Consider the following 22,275-nt stretch of genomic DNA (forward strand, 5'->3'; position numbering starts at 1 on the left):
TGCATTGAATCTATATAGCAGTTTTGGAAATATGGCCATTTTCACTCTATTAATCCTTCCTACCCAGGAGCAGGGGATGCCTGTCCATTTTCTGATACTACCTTCAATTTCTCTTTTCAGAGTGCTATAGTTTTCAGAGAAGAGGTCTTTGATTTCTATCATTAGGTTGAATCCAAGGTATTTCAGATTTTTGGATGCTATTGTGAAAGGAATTATTTGCTCTATTTCTCTCTCAGTGAGTCTGTCATTGGTGTAGAGGAAAGCTATTGATTTTTGTGTGTTGACCTTGTAACCAGCTACTTGACTGAATTAGGTTATTAAGTCTAGAAGACTTTTGGTGGAGTTCTTAGGGTCTTCTATTTACAGTATCGTGTCATCTGCAAATAATGACAATTTGACTTCTTCATTTCCTATCTTTATTCCTTTTATTTCTTTCTCTTGTCTAATTGCCATGGCTAATGTTTCCAGAACTATATTGAACAAGAGTGGTGATAGTGGACATCCTTGTCTTGTTCCTGATTTGAGTGTGAAGGATTTCAGTTTTTGACCATTTAGTATGATATTGGCTGTTGGTTTTTCATAGATGGCTTCTATCAGTTTGAGGTAGAGACCATCTATTCCAATTTTTTGTACGGTTTTTATCCTAAATGCATGTTGGATTTTGTCAAATACTTTTTCTATGTCTATGGAGATAATCATACGGTTTTTGTCCTTGGCTCTATTGATATAGTGTATTACATTGATTGATTTTCGTATATTGAACCATCCCTGCATCCCTGGGATGAATCTCACTTGATCAGGGTGTATGATCTTCTTGATGATCTTCTGCATTCTGTTTGCCAATATCTTATTAAGGATTTTTGCATCTGTGTTCATTAGTGAGATTGGCCTATAGTTCTCTTTTTTAGCTGGGTCTTTCTCTGCTTTGGGGATCAAGGTGATGCTTGCTTCCAGGAATGAATTTGAGTGTATTGCTTCCCTTTCAATTTCATTGAAGAGTTTAAACAGTAGTGGCAGCAGTTCCTCTCTAAATGTCTTGTAGAATTCAGCAGTGAAGACATCAGGGCCCAGGCTTTTCTTAGTTGATAAATTTTTAATTATGTTTTCAATTTCATTGGTTGATATTGGGTTGTTTAGAATTTTTAGGTCTTCTTCCTTCAACTTTGGTAATTCATATATATCTAGGAGTCTGTCCATTTCCTCTGTGTTTTCCATCTTATTGGCGTATAGGTTCTGGAAGTAGGTATTGATGATCCTCTGGATTTCTGCTGGGTCTGTTGTCATTTCACCCTTTTCATTCCTAATTGCATGGATTTGGGCCTTTTCTTTCCTTTTTCTAATAAGGTTGGCTAAGGGTTTGTCAATTTTGTTGATTCTTTCAAAGAACCAACTCTTGGCTTCATTGAATTTTTGTATCATTCTCTTAGTCTCCATTGCATTGATTTCTCCTCTAATCTTTATAATTTCCTCCCTTGTATGAGCTTTGGGGTTGTCCTGCTCTTCTTTTTCTAGAAGCTTGAGGTTCAGCATCAGGTTGTTTAATTGGGCTCAGTCTGTTTTCCTAATATGCATATTCACTGCTATGAATGTCCCTCGTAAGACTGCTTTCATTGTGTCCCATAGATTCCAATAGGTTGTATTGTCATTGTCATTTAATTGAAGGAACTGTCTGATTTCTTCTTTAATTTCCTCTGTGACCCATTGGTTATTCAGAAGTGTGTTGTTCAATTTCCACGTGTTTATGAAATTTTTTGAGTTTCTTTTGCTGTGGATCTCCAATTTCATCCCACTATGGTCTGATAATGTACAGGGGATAACTTCAGTTCCTTTGCACTTACTTAAACATATTCTATATATGAGTATGTGGTCTTATTTTGGAGAATGACCCATGTGCAGCTGAGAAGAATGTGTATTCTGATTTTGTGAGGTGGAAGACTCTGTAAACATCTGTTAAGTTCATTTGTTCAAGAGTTTGATTGAGTTCTAGTATTTTATTACTTATTTTTTGTCTAGTTGATCTATTTGTGACAGTGGGGTGTTGATGTCCCCCACTACAATTGTATTAGTGCATATATGACTTTTCATGTCCGTTAATATTTGTTTTATATAGTTGGGTACACTAGTGTTTGGTGCATAGGTATTTATGATTGTCATCTCTTCCTCTTGGATTGTTCCCTTTACAAGGATGTAGTGTCCTTCTTCATCTATCTTAATCAGTGTTGGTTTGAAATCTTCTTGGTCTGCAAAGAGGATAGCTACTCTTGCTTTTTTTTGGGTTCCCGTCGCTTGGAGTATTGTTTTCCACCCTTTAACTTTCAGTCTATGAGTTTCATTTTGAATTACGTGTGTTTCTTGTGTGCAGCATATTATTGGATTTTGCTTCTTGACCCATTCTGCCAGTCTTATTTCTTTTGATTAGTGAATTGAGACCATTAACATTGATGGTTATAACTGAAACGTATTGACTTGTCATTGCCATGACTTTTTCTTTTTGTTGGGTTCTCCCCCTTTCCATTTAATTTCTTGTCATGCGAGATGGGTTCATTCTGCTTTGCTTCCTGGGGTTGTGATCCTCAATGTCTGTTCCTACGATATTGTGTAAAATTCTTTGGAGTGCTGGTTTGGTATTCATAAAGTTCCTAAGGTGCTCTTTGTCATGAAAGTATCTTATTTCTCCATCAATTTGAAAAGATAGTTTTGCAGGGTACATCAGTCTGGCTTGGAGGCTGTTTTCTTTTAGGTCTTGGACTATGTCACTCCAAGCTCTTCTTGCCTTGATGGTTTGTGTTGAGAAGTCTGCTGTGATTGTGATGGGCTTTCCTTTGTATGTGATTTGTTTCTTTTCTCTAACTGCTTGTAGAACTTTGTTCTTCTGTTGAGTTTCTGGAATCTTAACAATTATATGCCTATGTGTAGATTTTTTTTGATCAAGGCTATTTGGAGTCCTATATGGCTCACTTATCTGTATGTCAAGCTCTTTTCCCCTGCTTGGGAAGTTTTCTGCCATTACTTCTGTGAAGAGTTATTTTATGTCATCTGCACTCTCTCTTGTTTCTTCATTCACTCCAATAAATCTTAAGTTATTCTTCTTTGCGTTGTCTAGCAGCTGCTGGATTGATTTCTCCTGTTCCCTTATAATTTTGAAGCAATTTTTCTTTTCCTGGTCGTTAATTGCAATCTTATCTTCTATTTCTGAAATTCTGTCCTCACATTGGCTCATTCTGCTATGTAGACTTTCATTGGAGTTTTTCATGTCCTGGAAATCTATTTGCGTCTGTTTTATGGATTCCATTTGTTTCTTATGTTGGGATTCCATCATGTTCCTCAGCTCCTCTCTAGATTTATTATTCATGTCTTGCAGTAGGGGCCCAATTTCTCCTGTTATCTGAGAAATTATTTCTGATTTCTTTTTTTCCAGATCCCCTTTTGTTGCCAGTTCAGGGAGTCCAGGTGGTTGAGTATCAGAGTGTTCCATGTCCTTTCCCTTTGGGGTTGCTGTAGGTGATCTGGTAGTCTGGTTTTGAGACTTATTTACATGTTTTCTCATTTCGACTGGGGCTGGGGTGGGGGGGTGCTGTTAGCACCCAGGTGGATCACCTCCTCTGAGCTGGGAGAGGTGGGTCAGGGGCCGAGAGCAGCAGTAGCAATGGTGGTGCAGAAGCCCCTTCCTCTGGGCTGGGAGTGGTGGGACAGAAGGCAGCCCAAAAGCCCTTTCCTCTGGGCTGGGAGCAGAGGGAGGGATGGTGGCTGGGAAGCCCCTTCCTCTGGACCAGGAGCAGTGGGATGGCTGCTCAGAGGCCCCTACTTCTGAGCTGGGTGTGGTGGGAGGGATGGTGGCCTGGAAGCCCCTTCCTCTGGGCCCACTTATATTTAGTTTTGAGAGCTTTATTGAAATTGAATTCACATATCAAACTATTTGCCCAGTTCAGTGATTTTTAATTTAAATTAAAAAAATTTTTTTTTTTGGTACCAGGGATTGAACCTGGGACATTGCGCTTGCAAGACAGGTTCCGGAACCACTGAGCTAAATCCCCAGCCCCAGTGATTTTTAATATGTTTACAATTATGTGATGCAAAGTTTGATTTCTTTATGAATGACATTCTGGGAGGCTGAGTTAGGTAGATCACAAGCGAGAACAGCCTAGGCAACTTAGAGAGACTATCTCAAAAAATAAAAATGGTGCCCTGCAAAAGCCCTGGCTTCAATCTCCAGTAGCAAAAAAAAGAAAAAGCAAAGCAATTTAAACTGAGTGGGGTGTGGCTGGCACTCCAGGAGAGAAGGACAAAAAGATGGGTGAAATTTCCATTTGTTTTGACATTTCACCCCAGAATTAAATAACAAATAGTATTTTAATCTTAAACAGAAATAGATGTTGATTACAGACTTTATTACTCAATCCCAAAGTTCATAAAACCAAAGCATCTCATCTCTGGTCTGGTGAAGACACTGGCTACACAATTTGAGACTTAGATTTTTTTTGTTTTTGTTGTTTGGTACCAGGGATCAAACTTGGGACCTTGCACTTTTGAGGCAGACAGCAGAACCACTGAGCTAAATTCCAGGCCCTGAGACTTAGTATTTTAGGGCCTCAGAAAACAAGCATCACCATACCTCCCGAGGGCCCAGAATAGAAATGTTCCCAATAAACACATTGTATTCTAAAACCTCTAATGGCAATTTTAGACATTGTTATTCATCTTAGTCGTGTTTACCCCTTCTAAGTAAGACTTTGGGATTAGGAATGGCAGTGAGCCAATCATTCTAATGAACTCCAGACTTGCCTTTGTGAGCCATTTCTTTGAGCAGGATGAATACCAGCTAAACTGTCAAGGCTTAAGGCTTTTTAAAGCAAGGAAGTGACAGGCAAGAATTGGGAGGTGAGAGCAGCATCTGCTTGGATGAGGAAAGAAGGGAATTACCTTAAGTAAGATAACATTTTTATTTTTTATTTTTATCAGTACATGTTTGCAGGATCTATTGATTATATTCATTGTGAGCAATTGGTATATGTACATAACACATCTCAATTCTTTTACCCCCTTTCCCTCACCCTCTTCTCTTTCTGCCAGCATCAGATTCATTTATTTTATAAATCCTTATAAAGTTAATTATCAGCCATACAGATTAACAGCCAGACTTACAGGCAATGATAACATTTTTAAAGATTTAAAGAACTTAACAGGTGCCTCGTCTTAGAATCAGCTCCCTTGTGGTCTACAAGGAGTTTCTATCAGCAGTAGTCAACTTTTGTTAGTGTACCACTATCATATTAACGCTTCAGTTTCCTACATGATTCTCCTTTTTTTTCTAACCTTAGAGACAAACCCAACTCTGTCTGCAAAGTCCTGTCCCTAAAGAGGTTTCTAGGCGGTTCCTGCTTTGTCAGTGGGCAGGGGCCTTGGAAATGGAACCTTCACATCCCCACCCCAGAAGTGACCCTGCAGAGGCTGGAGCCTCAGTGTACCTGACCTCATTCTCAGGGAATAGGCTGGGAGTTTTAACTCTCTTAGTCATGGTCCTTGTATTACCACTGCCGAGCTCAAAGGAGCTTTGCACTCCCAAGCTTAATTACCTAGTCAGTTCCAGTGTTCCTAGACAGCCTCTTTGAGGCTGGGGATAAATAAGGTCCAGTCCCTATTTTCAAGGAGGGTTTTGGGAAGCCCTCTTTTTCCACAGCACATTCCCATGTTGTTTTCAGCCTCGAAAGACAAGTGACACATGGGGGAAGGGTTCTAACTAGACCCAAGGCATTTTTATTTTCCCATCATCCCACCCTCATCCTCTTTTATACTCCTTTGTCTCGGTATGTGTTCATACTCTCAGCTATTTTCATCATTAGGCCCAACTGAGACAGCTACTCAGTGAAAATTAAATCTTGTGCTGGTCAGTTTGTACAAGGTCTACTTTAGATTGCCCTGACTTACTATATGCTGTAGGAACTTTGTATATCTTTCTTCTAGAAGCTGTAAACACAGACATACCTGGACTCTGGTAGCCACCAAGTTGAAGTGTCATTCTTTTCAGGGCTCAAGTACAGAGAGGAGAGCAGTGCCGAAATTCCATTAGTTTCCATTTGAACACGAGAGTAGATTTAGAAAATAACATCTGAATGTCATTTTTAAAGTGGAACTTTCCCAAACTGGTTTGGTCTAGTGGGGGCCTCTGCAGTTGAGGTGTTGGTATTAGCAGTGCTGGGTTGGGTTTGGCTAGGTGGTGCCTTCCAGATATTACAGAAGCTCTACTTGGAAACCTATTTTCTCTGTCAGCAAAAGCAACTCCTCTCCACTGATGTGCATCAGTGTGTATCTTTCAAAGCACTGAAGTTCAGTTTTCCTTCTTGCTCTTGTCATTGTCATAGTGTTCAGGGTGGCATCCAGAGGCTCAGAGAAGGGTAACCCTGGATGCTGGACTTCAAAAGTGGGGTGGTATAGCAGGGGAATGAAGAGTACTAACATTAACAGTTGATAAGGTCTTAAGCATTGTCATGATTTTTCTCCTTGCACATTCTATCAGTTATTCCTTTTTTGGCACTATTTTTCCCTTGAGTTTACCTATCATGAATAAAACCTACTTTTGAATCTACTTGCCAATTCATTACCCATCATTGTTAGAAAGCATATTTTTAAAACGTGCGGTTTAGGGCCAGGGATTTGGCTCAGTGGCACCTGCCTGTTCCTGCCTTGCAAGCACAAGATCCTGAGTTTGATCCCCAGTATCAAAAACCCCCAAAAAACCAAAAACCATGCAGTTTAAGTGTGTTCAGTCTCAGGCTGTCATACTTTCATTGTCAAACAAAACCAATCATTGCCTGTTTATTCATTATATAAGAAGCGAAGCAGGTCCCAGCTCCCTCCAGCAGCTGTTTGTGACTGAGACTATTCTTTACAGCTTGAGAAACTGTCTCTACTTGCTTCCTAGTGTCTTCACCATTTGCCACATCAGGATAGCAGGTTAAGAAAGAAGTACAGTATATTATTGTCTCTTGAGTAAAAAAAACTTTGCTCAAAGAAAATTCACCAGTTGGTGGATAATAGAATTTGAGAGACCCCCCCCCAAGAAATGTTGAGTGACTTCCTCTTTGGTTTATTCTCACCAGTGGAAGGGTGGGCAGTAGTTTGTGCTGGGGAGAAGACCACCTGGGCCCAGAGAAGCAATCTATATGCAAGTTAGAATAAAGTGACTGACTCATACAGATTTTGGCCTCATTAACTCATTGCTGCTTTGGTGTAATGTTCGACAGTGCCTATTTTAAATCTTAGTCTAGATCCTGACTGAAATCATAACCTCAAAAGCTCCTTTGAGGAATCACATAAAATTAATACATTAATATGTATTTAGGTATACTCAGAGGGAACAATTACTTGATGTTGAGGGTAAAGTTGCTGAAAACTATCAGTGGATCTTCAGTTCCAGAAATATTTTGTATAAAAGGATAAGGATTGTGATGTGTTTAACTGTTCCCAGGTGATCAGAGTAGAAATAATCTCATCTTCACATACTTCCTATTCAGTGTTCCAATAATGCCTCTCACCTCCCATTAGCCATTGTTAGGCTCATGTAATGAACTAAAATCAGACACACATGGCTGGGGATTTAGCTCAGCAGCACTGCGCCTGCCTTGCAAGCCCAAGGTCCTGAGTTCAATCCCCAGTACCAAAAAAAATAAATAAATTCAGATACACTTGTGATAGAGTAAATGACATTTTTATTGCCAACTATTAACTTGACAAGTGCTTGTACTTTCTTTGTCCTCCTTGATATACATAAAGAGCTGAATTATTTGTTTGAGTAAAACAAGATGATGCTAATCTTAAGCTGAAATTTTCCCGAACAGGATATGTGGCTCATGAATTCATTTTGGATACAAGACCCTTCAAAAAGTCTGCAAATATTGAGGCTGTGGATGTGGCCAAGAGGCTCCAGGATTATGGTAAGTGAATTTATGGTAAATGGCCTTTGACATTCACGCAGCTGTTCCTGCTGCCTGTGGACCACTTCCTCAAAGCATAAATGTGTCCAGGCACACAGTAAACTGGTCCATGAGGCAAATGGGAACATAGGATTATTGGTGACCTTTAACCCATTCCTGCCAGGTTGAACCACCAGTAGTACACCATGACTGTCTCATGAGGCAGCCTGTACCACCAGTGGTTCAAACCACCCAGCAGTGAGACAAATTACCACTGTTGTGAACATGTTAAAATAATAGTGAAAAAATGGTCTTGCCCTTCAAAAGAAATTAACATATATATATATATTTTGAATCTATCATAGCCAAGAGAAGTCTTTATTAGTTAAAATTTTAAATTCCAAAGAAAATCATTTCTTTGCCTGGGTTAATGGTAAATTTTTACTCTTATCCTGCTCCTAGTGATCAGAGTCCATGGAGAGGTAAGCTGATGGAATGGGCAGGAAGTAGAGCAGGAGACCTGCACAAGTGTTGGTGGCACTGGAGTTTCTTAAATCACTTTGATAACAGCATGGCCATTTCACCTGCTTCCAGAGAGGAAGAAATAGGTGCATTATTGTTTCCATAAAGAAAATGCAAATTTCTCTGAAGCATTTTGAATGACATGAATCCTATATCTGTTTATTAGTGGGTGCTCATTTAACAAAGTCCCCATTAAAATAACATTTTTTAGTGGCATTATAAACAATACCAATAATCCTCCACCTCTCAGGGGGAAATTTGCCTTTGGATGGATGTGAAGTCCTATCTGAATTTTAATAACTTGAATGTGAAAAATTGTTTCAATTGAATAATTTTAGTATTGCACTATAATAGGAGTCCCACATGTGATTCATTTCTCTCCTGAATGATCTTATTTTACAGAGGTAACACCAATAATAAATGGGAAATCCAGAGGAAGTTTTTATTAATGAAAGTAGCAAAATCTCTGCTTGGTATTTCTCATAACACAACAATAGACGTCACTTCCTCTCTGCCTTCTCCCTCCCTCCCCTTTTTCTGTCTTCCTCTCTCCTGGCCAAGAGAGGAGTAATGACCTATTGAGGTGAAAACCATCAATTCTTGGACTCGTTGCCTAAACCACACACCTAACTGCAGCCCATATGTCCAGGGAGAAGAGGGGGTAGAAGGTGATAACTGAAGTCGCCACTCACTATTGCTAACTCATACTGTATCTCCTGACCTGGGCAAGAGTTTAATGTTTGACAGAAGGATTTCCTTATTTGTCCAAAGCCCAGAATTGTCCAAGTGCCTGTTTCACAGTAGGCACTGAGCACATATGTGTTAATAAATGAGAGATTGAATGATTAGCTAAGTAAAAAGGAATAATGAAATTGACAACATAGGTTCTGGGTCTTAACCACACCTTCTGAATCCACATTTTTCAGGGAAGAAGTCTCATAATCTCTATATTTAACAGATTGTAATTAATAGAAACAAATTTAACATAATTAAGAGAACCAAAAACACCTGGATGAGTCTTCTCAGAAAATATTTTAGCATATTGTCTTGGGACAGTGGTTTTTAAACTAATTATCAGAATCGCCTGGGAATTTAATTTCTCAAGCTCTGTCTTGGTCTTCTAGAATCAGTGTCACATTTAGGAATATATGTTTCTAAAACACCTTCTCAAATGGTTCCAGATATAGGAACCATTAAAACAGAATGTTAGACTGAATTGGCTCACACAGTGAGTGAATTGAGGGCAGACTTTAATGAGATCAGTGTATTCAAAACAATCCCTTACTGGTTTGGTGACACAGGTCTATGAATTTATCAAAGCTCATTAAATGGTACAGCTAAGACTTGTACATTTCACTGGAAATTTTATCACAAAAATGTGTGAATATTGAATCCTAGTTAGTGATCTGCATGCTGAAGTACCTGGGCAGGGGGTGTGCTGACTACAATGGGTGAATAGGTTTATGATACAGCAACAAACAGCATATTGTAGAATCCAGATGGAGGCAGTGGGAATATGGGTAGTCTGTTTGGTGTATCTAAATGTATGAAAATTTGTAATAAAATGTTGAGATAATGTTTAATGCCTGCAAGTGTGACCAAAGCACCCCTCTAATGATGATCCATTCTGGAATTTGGGAACTACTCTACTCTCGGGCAAGATTAGCTGACAGGTGTATCCACCTGGGAGTTGTTTTTTTGTATTTTAAAAGCTCCATGGGGTATTGGTGATGTAGCTCAGTGGAAGAGTGTATGGTTAAAATGCACAAGTCCCTAGATTAATCCCCAACACAACCAAAAATAGTTTCACATAAAAATAAAATGGGAAAAAATTGTTTGTGTAGGAAATCTCTTTTGATCATATTTCCTCTCAAATTCATCTTACATATGAAAAGTTTTATAATCACAGAAACACCTTCAGGCTTTGCTCTGTATAAAGACAAAGGCTTTCCACATACTGTCCAAGCCTGTTTCGTCATTTATAAAATGGGGAAATGGGATGATTAGGATTTGCTCCAGCCTTCTTCCTATTGTATACCTAAAATGTACCAATAAACTCAATAAATAGGGCCTGGGATAGCTCAGTGGCGCCACACCTGCCTGGCAAGTGCAAGGTCCTGAATTCAATCCCCAGTACCAAGAAAAAAAAATTAATAAAAAAAATTCTAATCCAAGATTTATTTACCCCAGCCTCCATAATGTTTGTTACCTCACTATTGAAATTTTGGTAGGCTAATATCAAATATCATTGTTTCTCTTAATTACAAGTAGTATATTGATGTGATCATTGTAAGACTTTTTAATTTTGATGGAGAGGATGAAACCTGGACCTTGCAAATTAACTGCTAAGCGTGCACTCTACCACTGATACATATTATCAGCCTCACAAGGTCGTAAAACACAATAAAAGTGAAGCAAAAAATCTCAGCCTTCTTTTCTTTTTTTTTTTTCCCCAAAACAAAACGATGCGTATTTCTTTCAATCAACCAGAATATTGTTGTTCTTTTTTTTTGTTGTTTTTTGTATTAAATTCTTTTATTGGTACATTGTAGGTATACAACACAATTACATTTCTCATTGGGAATTGTACCTTTACATAATGCATCTTGGTTCTTACTTTTTCCCCATTCCTAGCCCTCCCTTCACACCCTCCACCCTTCCCTATTTACAAAGACTTTATTTCCATTTTTTCCATTTCTCAGCATTTTTCCTTTTCCTTCTTTCCTTTCTCCTGCCCCTCCCACCACCCCTACCCCTTTGGACCTTTTCTTCCTATTTTACATTATCGATTATTCATTCTAATCATTGGTACATTTTAGGTATACAATATAATGACATTCATCATTGGAAATTTGCACCTTTACATAGTCTCTCTTGGTTCTTATTTTTCACCCTTGCCCAGCCCTCCCTTCAACCCCTCCATTCCTCCCTGTTTACAAAGATTTTGTTCCTATTTTTCCATTTTCTCATATTAATCCTATTCCCTTCTATCCTTTCCCCTAGCCCTCCCACTTCCTTCCCCTTTGCCCCTTTCTTCCTGTTTCACATGACCTATTATACATTTAGTCCTTATTTACAGTTTCAATTTCTCACACCAGAGAAACTATTTGGTATTTACACATGTGTGTCCTATTTATTTCACTTAAGAGTATTGTCTCAATGTGCATCCACTTAGCTATAAATGTCTCTAATTTCTCATTTTTGATGGCTGAGTAGTACTCCATTTTATAAAAAACCACATTTTCTTTATCCAGTCTCCAGTTGATGGGCATTTGGGCTCTTTCCAAGTTTTAGCTATTACATACTGTGCTGCTATGAACATGGGTGCACATATATCACTGTGGTATGATTCTTTGAATTCTTTGGGGAAGATCCCCAGCAGTGGAATAGTGGGGTCAAATGGGACTTCCAGTCCTAGTTCTTTGAGGTATCTCCATACTGATTTCCACAGTGGTTGCACCAGTCTACACTCCCACCAGCAGTGGAGCAGGGTTCCTCTTTCCCCACAGCCCCACCAGCATTTGTTATTGGTTGATTTCATGATAGCAGCCATTCTTTCTGGAGTGAAGTGGAATCTCAGCGTTGTTTTCATTTGCATCTCTCGAATGACCAGTGATGTTGAACATTTTTTCATGTATTTATTTGCTATTTCTACTTCTTTGTCTGAGAAATGTCTGTTCATTTCAGATGCCCATTTTTGGATTGGGTCTTTAAATTTGGGAGGTCTGATCTTTTTAAGTTCTTTATAGATTTGAGATAAGTAGAACTTTGTCTGAGGAAGAGCCGGTGAAGATTTTTTCCCACATTGTGGGTTGTCTCTTCACACTGCTGGTGGTTTCTCTTGCTGTGCAGAAGCCTTTTAATAAGAAGAGATCCCATTTGTTGATTGTTTGTGCTAGTTCATGGGAAACTGAGGTTTTGTTCATAAAATCTTTTCCCACACCGATGTCTTCAAGGGTTCTACCCAACCTCTGTTCCAACTGGTTCAGAGTTTCTATTTTAATATTTAGATCTTTAATCCATTTTGATTTTAGTTTAGTGCATGGTGAGAGATACAGGTCTAGTTTTAATCTTTGGCAAGTTGAGGCCCCATTTTTCCAGCACCATTTATTAAAGAGGCTATCTTTCCTCCAGTGAGGGTGTTTGGCTCCTTTGTCGAAGATGAGATGGCTGAGTGTGTCTGGAATTGTTTCAGCATCTTCTAATCTGTTCCACTGGTCCTCAAGTCTGTTTCTTTGCCAGTACCATGGTGTTTTTATCACAGTAGCTTTGTAGTAGAGTTGCAGGTTGGGGAATGTGATACCTCCTGCCATGTCTCTGTTACCTCGAATTGCTTTTGCTATTCTGGGTCTCTTGTTCCAAATGAATTTTTGGATTTTTTTCTCGAGGTCTATGAAGTATGCTGCTGGGATCTCAATTGGAATTGCATTAAATCTATATAGCAGTTTTGAAAGTATGGCCATTTTCACTATATTAATCCTTCCTACCCAGGAGCAGGGATGTCTGTCTGTTTTCTGATATCATCTTCGATCCCTCTTTTCAGAGTGCCATAGTTTTCAGAGAAGAGGTCTTTGATTTTTTTTGTTAGGATGATTCCTAGGTATTTCAGTTTTTCGGATGCTATTGTGAAAGGAATTATTTGCCCTATTTCTCTCTCAGTGAGTCTGTCATTGGTGTAGAGGAAAGCTATTGATTTTTGTGTGTTGACCTTGTAACCAGCTACTTGACTGAACTTGGTTATTAAGTCTAGAAGACTTTTGGTGGAGTTCTTGGGGTCTTCTATATAGAGTATCATGTCATCTGCAAATAATGACAATTTGACTTCTTCATTACCTATCTTTATTCCTTTTATTTCTTTCTCTTGTCTAATTGCCGCACCTAATGTTTCCAGAACTATATTGAATAAGAGTGGTGATAGTGGACACCCTTGTCTTGTTCCTGATTTGAGTGTGAAGGATTTCAGTTTTTGACCATGTAGTATGATATTGGCTGTTGGTTGTTCATAGATGGCTTCTATCAGTTTGAGGTAGAGACCATCTAGTCCAATTTTTTGTACGGTTTTTATCCTAAATGCATGTTGAATTTTGTCAAATGCTTTTTCTGCGTCTATGGAGATAATCATATGGTTTTTGTCCTTGGCTCTATTGATATAGTGTATTACATTAATTGATTTTCATATATTAAACCATCCCTGCATCCCTGGGATGAATCCCACTTGATCAGGGTGTATGATCTTCTTGATGATCTTCTGCATTCTGTTTACCAATATCTTATTAAGGATTTTTGCATCTATGTTCATTAGTGAGATTGGCCTATAGTTCTCTTTTTCAGTTGGGTCTTTCTCTGCTTTGGGGATCAAGGTGATGCTTGCTTCCAGGAATGAATTTGAGTGTATTGCTTCCCTTTCAATTTCATTGAAGAGTTTAAAGAGTAGTGGCAGCAGTTCCTCTCTAAATGTCTTGTAGAATTCAGCAGTGAAGCCATCAGGGCCCAGGCTTTTCTTAGCTGATAAGTTTTTAATTACATTTTCAATTTCATTGGTTGATATTGGGTTGTTCAGAATTTTTAGGTCTTCTTCCTTCAACTTTGGTAATTCATATGTATCTAGGAATCTGTCCATTTCTTCTGTGTTGTCCATCTTATTGGCGTATAGGTTCTGGAAGTAGGTATTGATGATCCTCTGGATTTCTGCTGGGTCTGTTGTCATTTCACCCTTTTCATTCCTAATTGCATGGATTTGGGCCTTTTCTTTCCTTTTTCTGACAGGGTTGGCTAAAGGTTTGTCAATTTTGTTGATTCTTTTGAAGAACCAACTCTTGGCTTCATTGATTTTTTCTATCATTCTCTTTGTCTCCATTGCATTGATTTCTCCTCTGATCTTTATAATTTCCTCCCTTGTATGAGCTTTGGGTTTGTCCTGCTCTTCTTTTTCTAGAAGCTTGAGGTTCAGCATCAGGTTGTTTAATTGGGCTCAGTCTGTTTTCCTAATATGCATATTCACTGATATGAATTTCCCTCGTAAGACTGCTTTCATTGTGTCCTATAGATTCTGATATGTTGTATTGTCATTGTCATTTAATTGAAGGAACTGTCTGATTTCTTCTTTAATTTCCTCTGTGACCCATTGGTTATTCAGAAGTGTGTTGTTCAATTTCCACATGTTTATGAAATTTTTTGAGTTTCTTTTGCTATGGATCTCCAATTTCATCGCACTATGGTCTGATAATATACAGGGGATAACTTCAATTCCTTTGCACTTCCTTAAACATGTTCTATGTGTGAGTATGTGGTCTATTTTGGAGAATGACCCATGTGCAGCTGAGAAGAATGTGTATTCTGATTTTGTGGGGTGGAAAACTTTGTAAACATCTGTTAAGTTCATTTGTTCAAGAGTTCGATTGAGTTCTAGTATTTCATTACTTATTTTTAGTCTAGTTGATCTATCTATTTGTGACAGTGGGGTGTTGAGGTCCCCCACTACAATTGTATTAGTGCATATATGACTTTTCATGTCTTTTAGTATTTGTTTTATATAGTTGGGTGCACTAGTGTTTGGTGCATAGATATTTATGATTGCCATCTCTTCCTCTTGGATTCTTCCCTTTACAAGGATGTAGTGTCCTTCTTCTTCTCTCTTAATCAGTGTTGGTTTGAAATCTACTTGGTCTGCAAAGAGGATAGCTACTTCTGCTTTTTTTTGGGTTCCTGTTGCATGGAGTATTGTTTTCCACCCTTTAACTTTCAGTCTATGAGTTTCATTTTGAATTAAGTGTGTTTCTTGTGTGTAGCATATTATTGGATTTTGCTTCTTGACCCATTCTGCCAGTCTTATTTCTTTTGATTGGTGAATTGAGACCATTAACATTGATGGTTATAACTGAAACGTATTGACTTGTCATTGCCATGACTTTTTCTTTTTGTTGGGTTCTCCCCCTTTACATTTAATTTCTTGACATGCCAGATGGGTTCATTCTGCTTTGCTCCCTGGGGTTGTGATCCTCAATATCTGTTCCTAGGATATTGTGTAAAATTCTTTGGAGTGCTGGTTTGGTATTCATGAAGTTCCTAAGGTGTTCTTTGTCATGAAAGTATCTTATTTCTCCATCAATTTGAAAAGATAGTTTTGCAGGGTACATCAGTCTGGGTTGGAGGCTTTTTTCTTTTAGGGCTTGGACTATGTCACTCCAAGCTCTTCTTGCCTTGATGGTTTGTGTTGAGAAGTCTGCTGTGATTGTGATGGGCTTTCCTTTGTATGTGATTTGTTTCTTTTCTCTGACTGCTTGGAGGACTTTGTTCTTCTGTTTAGTTTCTGGAATCTTAACAATTATATGCCTATGTGTAGATTTTTTTTGATCAAGGCTATTTGGAGTCCTATATGGCTCACTTATCTGTATGTCAAGCTCTTTTCCCCTGCTTGGGAAGTTTTCTGCCATTATTTCTGTGAAGAGATTTTTTTTATGTCATCTCCACTCTCTCCTGTTTCTTCACTGAGCCCAATCAGTCTTAAGTTATTCTTCTTTGCGTTGTCTAGCAGCTGCTGGATTGATTTCTCCTGTTCCCTTATAATTTTGAAGCAATTTTTCTTTTCCTGGTCACTAATTGCAATCTTATCTTCTATATCTGAAATTCTGTCCTCACATTGGCTCATTCTGCTGTGTAGACTTTCATTGGAGTTTTTCATGTCCTGGAAATCTATTTGCATCTGTTTTATGGATTCCATTTGTTTCTTACGTTGGGATTCCATCATATTCCTGAGCTCCTCTCTAGATTTATTATTCATGTCTTGCAGTAGGGGCACAATTTCTCCTGTTTTCTGAGAAATTATTTCTGATTTCTTTTTTTCCAGATCCCCTTTTGTTGCCAGTTCAGTGTGTCCAGGTTGTTGAGTATCAGAGTGTTCCATCTCATTTCCCTTTGGGGTTGCTCTAGGTGATCTGAAAGTCTGGTTTTGAGACTTAATTGTTTTCTCATTTCGACTGGGCCAGGGGCCTGTTAGTGCCTGCACGGATTACCTCCTCTGAGCTGGGAGAGGTCGGACAGGGGCCGGGAGCAGCGGTAGGGATGGTGGCCCGGAAGCCCCTTCCTCTGGGGCAGGAGCAGCGGGACTCAGTACCTTGGTCTGGTGGTCTGGTGTCCTCTGCGTCTTTGTAGTGTGGAACCAGGTGGCTGCGAGTCTGCAGCGGGGTGATTCGGCGTCTTCCGCTCGACTCAGAACCTCGGTAGCGCGTGGGCAGACCTGCCTGTCTGCAGAGGGGTGATTCGGCGTGTTCTGTGAGACTCAGGACCTCGGTAGGGTGTGGGCACACCTGCCTGTCTGCACGGGGGTGATTCGGAGTCTTCCGCGCAACTCAAGACCTCGGTAGGGCATGCACAGACCTGCCTGTCTGCAGCGGGCTGATTCGGTGTCTTCCGCGCGACTCTCTGCCTTGTTTTCTAATGATAACCTTTTAACATTTTAGTATATTTTACTTCATAAAATATCCACACATGTGCTTTGTTTTATAATGGATAATTTGTAGCTTGTTTTCAATTCATTTGAATGTTTCAATTTAATATAAAGATACATATATCCTTTTAAATGGTTGCTTATCTTTGCATATGTATTCTATGAAATTTGCCTAAATTACCATTGTTGAGTCTTAGGTTATTTCCTAAGTCTGTCTTCTCTAAACATGCTGAGATAAATTCTTTCTTTCTCTGTGTGTGCATTTATTTTCTGAGTGTATATTGGTATTTGTGCATATTTAGCTGATGATTTCTTTAAGGTAAGTTATCCAAGGAGAGAGCAACTTGTCTTCAAATCTAGGAAGGCCAAAATCAGTGAGGCAAGCTTCTCTATGTTCCTTTGCAGGATTTCATGCCCCTACCATGTCCTGGCCTGTGGCAGGGACTCTCATGGTTGAGCCCACCGAGTCAGAAGACAAGGCCGAGCTGGACAGATTCTGTGATGCTATGATCAGTATTCGGCAAGAAATTGCTGACATCGAGGAGGGCCGCATCGACCCTAGGATCAATCCGCTGAAGGTGCGTAGGTGCTCATATTTTATTCTGATTCATGTTTTTTCTCATTCCCCTTTCCTCCATTCTATCCCATATCCCCTTCTTATTTAGAAGAGCTTTGTATCCATTTTTTTTGTTTTTTGTTTTCTTTGTGCCCCCTCCCATTTGAACATTTTCTATTTTACAATATCTATCACACATTTTTGTTGTTATTTACACTTTCTCACACTAGAGAAACAATGTGGTATTTGCACATATTTGTCCAATTTATTTCACTTCAGAATATGAACTCTAGGTGCATCCATTTAGATATAAATGTCTCAAATTTATCCTTTATGGCTGAGTAGTACTCTACTGTATTAAAAAACCACATCCAACATTCATCGATTGATGGTCATTTGGGTTGTTTCCAAGATTTAACTATTACAAACTGTGCTGCTAGGAAATGGGTGTGCACATATCACTATGGTATGATGCTTTAAGTTCTTTTGGGAAGATACCAAGAAGGGGGATAGCAGAGTCAAATGGACCCTGTAGTCCTAGTTGAGAAATTTCTACATTAATTTCCAAAAGAAGGAAAGAAAATACTCAGATCCATGTAATTAGGAATAAATAGGGTGAAATCACAATAGATCCTGCAGAAATCCAGAAGATCTTCAATGCCTATTTCAAGAACCTTTATTCTAATAAGATGGAAAACACAGAAGAAATGGACAGATTCCTAGTATATATGAATTACCAAAGCTGAATTAACAAGATACAAAGATTCTAAATAACTCAGTAACAGTCAGTGAAATTGAAGAGGTAATTAAAAACCTAGAAACAAAGAAAAGCCCAGGTCCTGATGGATTCACTGCTGAATTCTACAAAAAATTTAGAGATGATCTAATGCCACTACTTCTCAAACTCTTTAATGAAACTGAAATGGAAGCAGTACTCCCAAAGACATTCCTAAATATTGCTGTGATAACAAAACCAGAGAAAGAACCAACCGAAAAAGAGCTACGCTTCAATCTCCCTAATGAACATAGGCATAAAAATCGTCAATAAGATACAGGCAAACAATGCAGCAAATCATCGAGAGGAGTATACACCATGACCAAGTAGGATTCATCCCAGGGATGCAGGGATGGTTCAACACATGCAAATCAATAAATGTAATACACCTCATTAATGTGGCTAAGGACAAAAATCACATGATCATCTCAATAGATGCAGAAAAAACCTTTGACAGAGTCTAACACCCATTCATGATAAAACCCTACAGAAAATTGGAACAGATGGTCTTTATCTCAATCTGACAAAAGCCATCTATGACAAACCAACAGCCAATGTTATACTAAATGGTCAAAATCTGAAAGCTTTCACTCTAAAATCAGGAACCAAGACAAGGATGTCCACTATCACCACTCTTATTCAATATACTTCTGAAAACATTAGGTAGAGCAATTAGATAGGAGAAGGAAATAAAGGGAATAAGAATAGGAAAGGAAGAAGGTACATTATCACTATTTCAGGATGACATGATACTCCACATAGAAGATCCCAAAAACTCCACCAAGACACCTAGATTTAATAACCAAATTCAGTCATGTAGCTGGATACAAAGTCAACACTCAATAATCAGTAGCATTCCTGTACATAAATAACAAACTTACCAAGAGAGAAATTAGCGAAACCACCCCTTTGCATTGAAAAAAATGAAATATTTTGAGGAATCAATCTAACAAAGGAAGTAAAAGATCTTTACGTTGGAAACTACAGTAATCTGAAAAAGGAGATGAAGAGGATATCATACAATGGAAAGATATCCCTTGCTCATGGGTAGGAAGAACATAATAAAATTAGCCATACTGCAAAATTGTTACACAGATTTAATGCAACCCCAATCAGAATACTACTACATACCTCACAGAACTAGAGAAAAACATTTCTAAAATTCATTTGGAACCAGGAGAGATCTAAAATAGCAAAAACAATTCTGGGCAACTAAGGCAAGGCAGATGGCATCACAGTCCTTGACTTGAAATTCTACTACAAAGCTACTGTGAAAACAGCATGGTACTGGGAAAAAAAACAACAAACAACAGATCTGAGGATCAATGGAACAGAATAAGAAGATGCAGAAACAACCCCAAACACACTCAGCCACCCTTATCTTTGACAAAGGGGCCAAACATTTTCCTTGGAAGAAAGATAGCCTCTTTAATAAATGGTGCTGGAAAAACTGGCTTTCCACATGCTGAAGACTACAACTAGACCCATGTCTCTCACCAGGCACTAAACTAAAATAAAAATGGATCAATGATCTAAATGTTAAACACTAAATCTGGGAGAAAGAATACCTGGAACTCTTGAAGACATAGGTGTAGGCAAAGAATATGAACTACAAGCCCACAGGAAATATTACACAGAATTAACTGGGATCTCATCTCATTAAAAAGCTTTTGCATAGCAAAAGAACTCAACAGAGTAAAGAGACAACCAATAGACTAGGAATATTTTTTTGCCAGGTGTTCCTCAGACAAAAGACTGATATCTAGAATATATAAAAAACTAAAATCCTCCCTCAAATTTAAAGACCCATTCCAAAAATGGGCCTCTGATATGAATAGACGCTTCTCAGATGAAGTAGAAATGCCAATAAATATGTGAAAATGTTCAGCGTCACTGATCACTTGAGAGATGCAAATTAAAACAACACTGAGATTCCATCTCCAGAAAGAATGGCTTTTATCAAGAAATCAACCAATAACAAATGGTGGCATGGATGTAGGGGAAAAGGATCCCTTCTCCACTATTGGTGGGAGTATATACTGGTACAACATGTTAATTTAAAATCTGGTGATCGTCCTAAATTTCTGGCCCTAAGTTCAGGTCCAGACATTGAGCTTGAGGACCATGAATTGAGAATACCATGTATGCTGTGGTTGTGTTTTTATGGCCACAGTGCAAAAATAGGAAGCTGAAGCAAGTTCCAAAGCTACCCAGCTTTGATAAGAGTACAGAGACCAATGGCTACAGAAGGCAGGCACCTTGCTATATGAGTGTCACAGACTCATGGAGGAAAAATAATATAATTGTTTTTACTGTCATTTCTTTCTCTTCTAGATATTGCTGATTCCTCCAGGATTTAGGCTATTTTAAAAAATGATAATAGACATCTCAAAGAATTGAGTTACAAAAACAAGACTACTACTCACAGGGTAAAAACTTTTAAAAAGTGCCAAATTATGCTATGACGTTACTAAGTGCAGAGGGTATAAAAATGATGAGAGCACTAGTACACACCAAATTCAGGGAAGTGGTTATCACTAGAGAGAAAGACGAGCAAAGACTTGCCAAAGGGAAAACAAGCAGCTTCAACTATGTCATGTTTACTACTTTAAAAGTATAACAAATATAACATTCCTTATTTTACTTTAGCTGGGTGGCAGGTGTGCTTATCATCATCTACCTTTCTAATATTTGAATATTTTACCATTAAAAATACCCTGTCCCCTAATTGAAACAAAACAACTGCTTCCTTTTTACAGCCTTCCATTAGAAGCTTGGCAAAGTGAGGGAGAAGGTGGTGTACTACTCTGACGCCTCTGCCTATGTCTGTTTCAGATGTCTCCACACTCCTTGACCTGCATCACATCTTCCCACTGGGATCGACCATATTCCAGAGAGGTGGCAGCATTCCCACTTGTAAGTTCTCTGAAGCTGAATGTGCCAACTGGGATGGTGTTCATGTGCACTGCACCTCCCTATTCCCCCTCCTCTGGTCTCATCATGGAAACTGTGTAGGACGCTGCGAAATGGGAGCCATGGTGAGGAACTTAGAGCAGAGGTATTGGCCTTCAGGGACCTGAAGTCAGTCTGATGATCAACCAGCCAAGCCTAGGTACAAGGAGGACAAAAACGAGTCCTGCCAGGTGAATGAACATGTTTTCTACCACTGTCCAACAGGGAGATAGACCCAAGTGCAATCTTCCTTTCTGATATGGAGAAGGTGCGAAGGTGCTCTGAAGTCTGAGAGGCACAGGATCAAGGCTCAAAAGTTGGATTTCTTTTTTCCATTAAGTTTATCAGTACATTTTAGGTACACAATACAGTTACATTCATCATTGGGATCTTGTACCTTTACATGTTGTACCTTGGTTCTTAATTTTCACCCATTCCTCTGCCCTCCCTTTACCCCCTGCACCCTTCCCTATTTACAAAGACTTTGTTTCCATTTTTTCCTTTTCTAAACTTGGATTTTTTTTGAGGAAGGGGACAGATTGGATTTAGCTTATGGTATCCTGGGCTGTGGGAATATCATTATAACCTCCTTTTCCCCCAAGGGAAAACTCTCAGTCCATCTCACACCATTCCCATCTTCTGTCCTTTTCAGCCCTTTGTGAAACCAGAGAACAAATTCTGGCCAAGCATTGCCCGGATTGATGACATATATGGAGATCAGCACCTGGTTTGTACCTGCCCACCCATGGAAGTTTATGAGTCCCCATTTTCTGAGCAGAAGAGGGCATCTTCTTAGTCCTTTCTCTGTAAGTTCAAGGAACTGATTTTAGGTCTTTACCTGAAGCATTTGATAAGCAATAAATATTTCATCTCCCACTCCTGGCTCAAGTAGGGGTTTCATATACTGTGCATTTTTGTAATCTGTCAAGGTAAATGTGAATACAATTAGCATATTGAGTGGTAGTGAATCACTGGAAGATTCCTGTGCTTCAGTCCTCTGCTTTCACATATGTTGGTTGATGTTCAGGTTGCCTTGATGAGGAACCATTTAGTTTTCTGCATAGAATATTCTGGGTCTGCTACCAATTTTAACTTTCAATGGCAAGTTTACTGA

General features: G+C 38.9%; 1 protein-coding gene across 5 annotated transcripts in view; it reads left to right on the forward strand.

Moving 5' to 3' along the window:
• The window catches only part of Gldc (glycine decarboxylase), a 203,077-nt gene extending 181,040 nt beyond the window's left edge, over positions 1-22,037 (forward strand). For 4 of the 5 annotated variants that reach the window (XM_087183468.1, XM_004838263.3, XM_004838266.4 and 1 more), the window contains 4 exons: positions 7,836-7,931; positions 17,284-17,456; positions 21,045-21,125; positions 21,814-22,037. In XM_087183468.1, coding sequence (XP_087039594.1) covers positions 7,836-7,931; positions 17,284-17,456; positions 21,045-21,125; positions 21,814-21,957 — 494 coding nt within the window. In that variant the 3' untranslated portion in view covers positions 21,958-22,037. Of the gene's footprint in view, positions 1-7,835; positions 7,932-17,283; positions 17,457-21,044; positions 21,126-21,224; positions 21,353-21,813 lie in introns of all 5 variants that reach the window. The other variant, XR_015439925.1, reaches the window with a different exon arrangement.
• Positions 22,038-22,275: the final 238 nt, after the last annotated feature.

This window comes from Heterocephalus glaber, unplaced genomic scaffold (genome assembly GCF_053883595.1).
Source record: "Heterocephalus glaber isolate CG9 unplaced genomic scaffold, H.glaber_assembly_v1.0 deba00001481, whole genome shotgun sequence".
Taxonomy (NCBI): domain Eukaryota; kingdom Metazoa; phylum Chordata; class Mammalia; order Rodentia; family Bathyergidae; genus Heterocephalus; species Heterocephalus glaber.